This window comes from Cynara cardunculus, assembly GCF_001531365.2.
Source record: "Cynara cardunculus var. scolymus isolate 2C chromosome LG 11, CcrdV1, whole genome shotgun sequence".
Lineage (NCBI taxonomy): Eukaryota > Viridiplantae > Streptophyta > Magnoliopsida > Asterales > Asteraceae > Cynara > Cynara cardunculus.
Genome location: NC_037538.1, coordinates 6,272,836 through 6,276,126, shown reverse-complemented (window position 1 = coordinate 6,276,126; position 3,291 = coordinate 6,272,836). Strand labels below are relative to the sequence as shown.

Below are 3,291 nucleotides of genomic sequence, written 5' to 3'. Positions count from 1 at the left end.
TTAAGGATAAGTAGGAAGAACTGCCCAATTAGAGTAAGATGGAGTCGGCGGCATCGATGTGGCCGGATCATAGTTTAGCACGTAGTTGCAGTCCATGGCGGCGGCGGCGGCGGTGGTCGTTGTGGCGTGTTGGCCGCCGAGTGTTAGTTGATGAGGGTGGTGGTTGGTGGTGGTGCGAATGGTGGCCACTGATGTGCTCTCGACGGTCTCTTCGCCGGAGATGTAAGTGTACCCAGTGCTAGACCCTGCTCCTTGTCTCTTGCTAACTTGTTCTTTCAGGATGGTTCTCAACGCTAACACCTTCAAATTTTGTATTTTAACAATATTAAACGAATTAAAAGCAAAATATAGCTCAGATTATTAGACTGTTTTATAGGATTTAGTTTTTTTAGGATCAAACAATTATAGTTTATTTTACAAGGATTTAAGTTAACAGGACCATACAATTGTACGTCATATGTAAAAGTGTTAAATTAACCTTAATTAAATCTAACACTAATCAGGTGCACCAAGATTCATCAGATCAATTCTTTTCTAAAGCACAATTCATGGATGGACATGAGATTGAAAGTGATCAAAAATTCATATATCTTTTAACGCTTCTCATCATATATAACTTACTTCTTATACTATACTTGTGTCTATATATATATATATATATATATATATATATATATATATAGGGTTGGGTTCTGGTGAGAAGGAGAGTTAAAGTGAGAAACATAGGAAGTGATCTCCAACTTTAGATGTACGTTAGGATGAGATGTACCGAGATGTATTAGATCAATTCCCCTATCAAACGCGATTCATGGGTGGGTACTTTAACTCTCATTCTCACACGATCTTAAGATCTTTCGCCTATATATATATAAGAGGAGGTTCACGAGAAAACCTAAAAAATGAAGGAAAAAAAGAGAAAACCCTAAAAAGCGTTCATCTATATGGTATGTACACATTTACATAGAAATAATTGGATCTGTTTCTTGGTTTCTACATGCACATGTGCATGATGGAAAAATTACTTACAAATTTCTTTGTATGCACATGTACAAACTGTATAGATGAATCGTTATTAGGGTGTTTCTCAATTTTTCATTTTCTTACTCATGCACATGACTTTATAAATGTGTGTATATATTATACCTCTTCTTGAAGCTTTTGTTTCTCCCTGGAGACGGCATCGAACTCTTGTTTAAGGTTGTCGTACAAGCACTCGAGTTGCTTAGCCTTCCATCGAGCACGTCGGTTCTGGAACCACACAGCGATTTGCCTTGGCTGAAGACCAAGTTCATGAGCCAACTTCATTTTGGTATCAGGGTCCAGTTTCTTCTCCTCCTGGAAAGTGTTTTCCAGTGCCTCTAATTGTTCACTGCTCAACCTTTTCTTCTTCTCTTGATTGTTGTTATCATATTCATTTGCATTCATTTCCATCATTGCTAATGCACCTGCTGGTACTGCACCCTGCATCATCTGATGCTTCATCTCCCCCACTCCTGTTTACATTTTACTTGATTAATTTCACAAACATTATCTATATAATTCAACCCTAATTACTTCAATTCTGTCTGTATATACATACACACACATATATATACGTATTGTGTGTGTGGGGGGTGAGGTTTAAATATGAAGACTAAATATTGTGAGTGAAGACAAGAACAGAAGGTTAAAGTGCATGTAAATCATTGAAAAAATAGAAAAAAATCAATTTGAAAATGCATATGTGAACCAACATTACATACTAATGCATCTTCAAATAGATTTTTTCAATAATTCACATATGAATATTCCATTCTTACCTTCGATATAACATGAGAATCTTTAAACATGCAGGAACCAATATCCCGCATGCATTATTGTCCTGCTTATTATGAAACAACTTCACGCATGATACTTTATATAGATTAGTACCATTATATATGTCTTCCAGTTTTGTAACACATGTATCATAGAGCTCATGTGTCCTTGTCTCAAGATATATTTTGAAATTATATATATATATATATAACATAATTTTGAACAATTCAAGGAGTAAAATTAGTTCATGGACTAGTAAAAGAAAGATAAGGTGTGGGTTGTTAACCATCACATGATTCTATATGTATAATTGACACATAGAGATGATATCAGTGTGGAACCCTAAACAAACAAAGAAATTCATCTCAGAATGAAGATGGCAACATGCACATGATCAATCAAAACAAAAGAATTGGAACCGAAAGACCATTAATTGGGCCAAAGATTCAAGAAAGAAATGAAATGGTAATTGAATTACCAGGTGGGTATACGTAGTGATCATTGTTATAGTTGTAGAGAAAGGCAAAGGAACTTTGTGGTGCAGATCGAGGAATAAATGGTCTGCTGCTGGGATTCCCACTATTCCACTCCATAATACGATCCATGATCACCAGCTACCTACGTACGTACCAATTCTTGGATCAATCAATTAATCTTCCACTTCTTCTTCAACGTGTATATAGTATATATTATATATTATAGTAGCTGCAGATTATATATATATAAAAGATATATATGGGTATATATAGAGTGTGGGGGGGGGGGGAGTGAAAGGTATGTAAGAGTTGATGAAAGGTGGACAAATAAACAGTGGTTAGAAGAATATGTTAGAGCGAATGGAAGGGTCGCAATCTGGTCCTGGAGAGAGACCAGAAGAGAATTGGAGTTGGATCATACACATACTGACAATATGCCCTACCTTTTTCACGCCTCTTTTGACTCTCTCTCTCTCTCTAAATCTCTCTTGGGTTTTGGCTAAGCACCTTGACTCTTTTATAAAATCTCTGTGTCTCACTGAGAGAGAGAGAGAGAGAGAGAGAGAGTTGTGTGGAGGGATGGATAGAAACGTAGGAAGAGAGAGAGGGGAGGGTAGAGAGGTGGCTTCTTAAGATGGTAACATGCAATGAGTACTCTCAAAACTTACACATCTTACGGCTCCCACTAAATGCCTACTTTAAATCATGCATGCATCGTAGCATCTATATGTATACTTACATCTAGAGAGAGAGAGAGAAAAAGGGAGAGATAGAGAGACAATAATGTTCAAATATTGATGACACAGACAGACGAAGAGAGAGTTCTTTCTTCGTCGTCGTCATATTAATGGGACCTTCTAAAAGGCGGTGACGAAATACCCCTCTCTCTCTCTCTCTCTCTCTCTATCTATATATATATATATATATGTATATATAACGTATAGTGACATAAAATGTGAGAGCTGTTAGAAAAGGAAACAGCCAGTGTCGAAGGGACCTTCTTCATTAAATGACTGTA

General features: G+C 36.7%; 1 protein-coding gene across 1 annotated transcript; it reads right to left on the bottom strand.

Annotated features, from left to right (window-relative positions):
* Positions 1-2,390, bottom strand: LOC112520638 (putative homeobox-leucine zipper protein ATHB-51). The gene is made up of 3 exons (XM_025129047.1): positions 2,276-2,390; positions 1,144-1,493; positions 1-300 (listed from the first exon to the last, which is right to left on the bottom strand). The coding sequence occupies exons 1-3, from the start codon at positions 2,388-2,390 to the stop codon at positions 1-3; spliced, it is 765 nt and encodes a 254-aa protein (XP_024984815.1).
* Positions 2,391-3,291: the final 901 nt, after the last annotated feature.

Bases quoted from the DNA above. Each gene is read 5' to 3' on its own strand.
- LOC112520638 (XM_025129047.1), bottom strand. From the start codon at position 2,390: ATGGAGTGGAATAGTGGGAATCCCAGCAGCAGACCATTTATTCCTCGA. The intron at 1,494-2,275 runs GTAATTCAATTA...AAATGTAAACAG, and splicing joins TCACTACGTATACCCACCTG to GAGTGGGGGAGATGAAGCAT. The intron at 301-1,143 runs GTATAATATATA...CAAAATTTGAAG, and splicing joins AACAAAAGCTTCAAGAAGAG to GTGTTAGCGTTGAGAACCAT.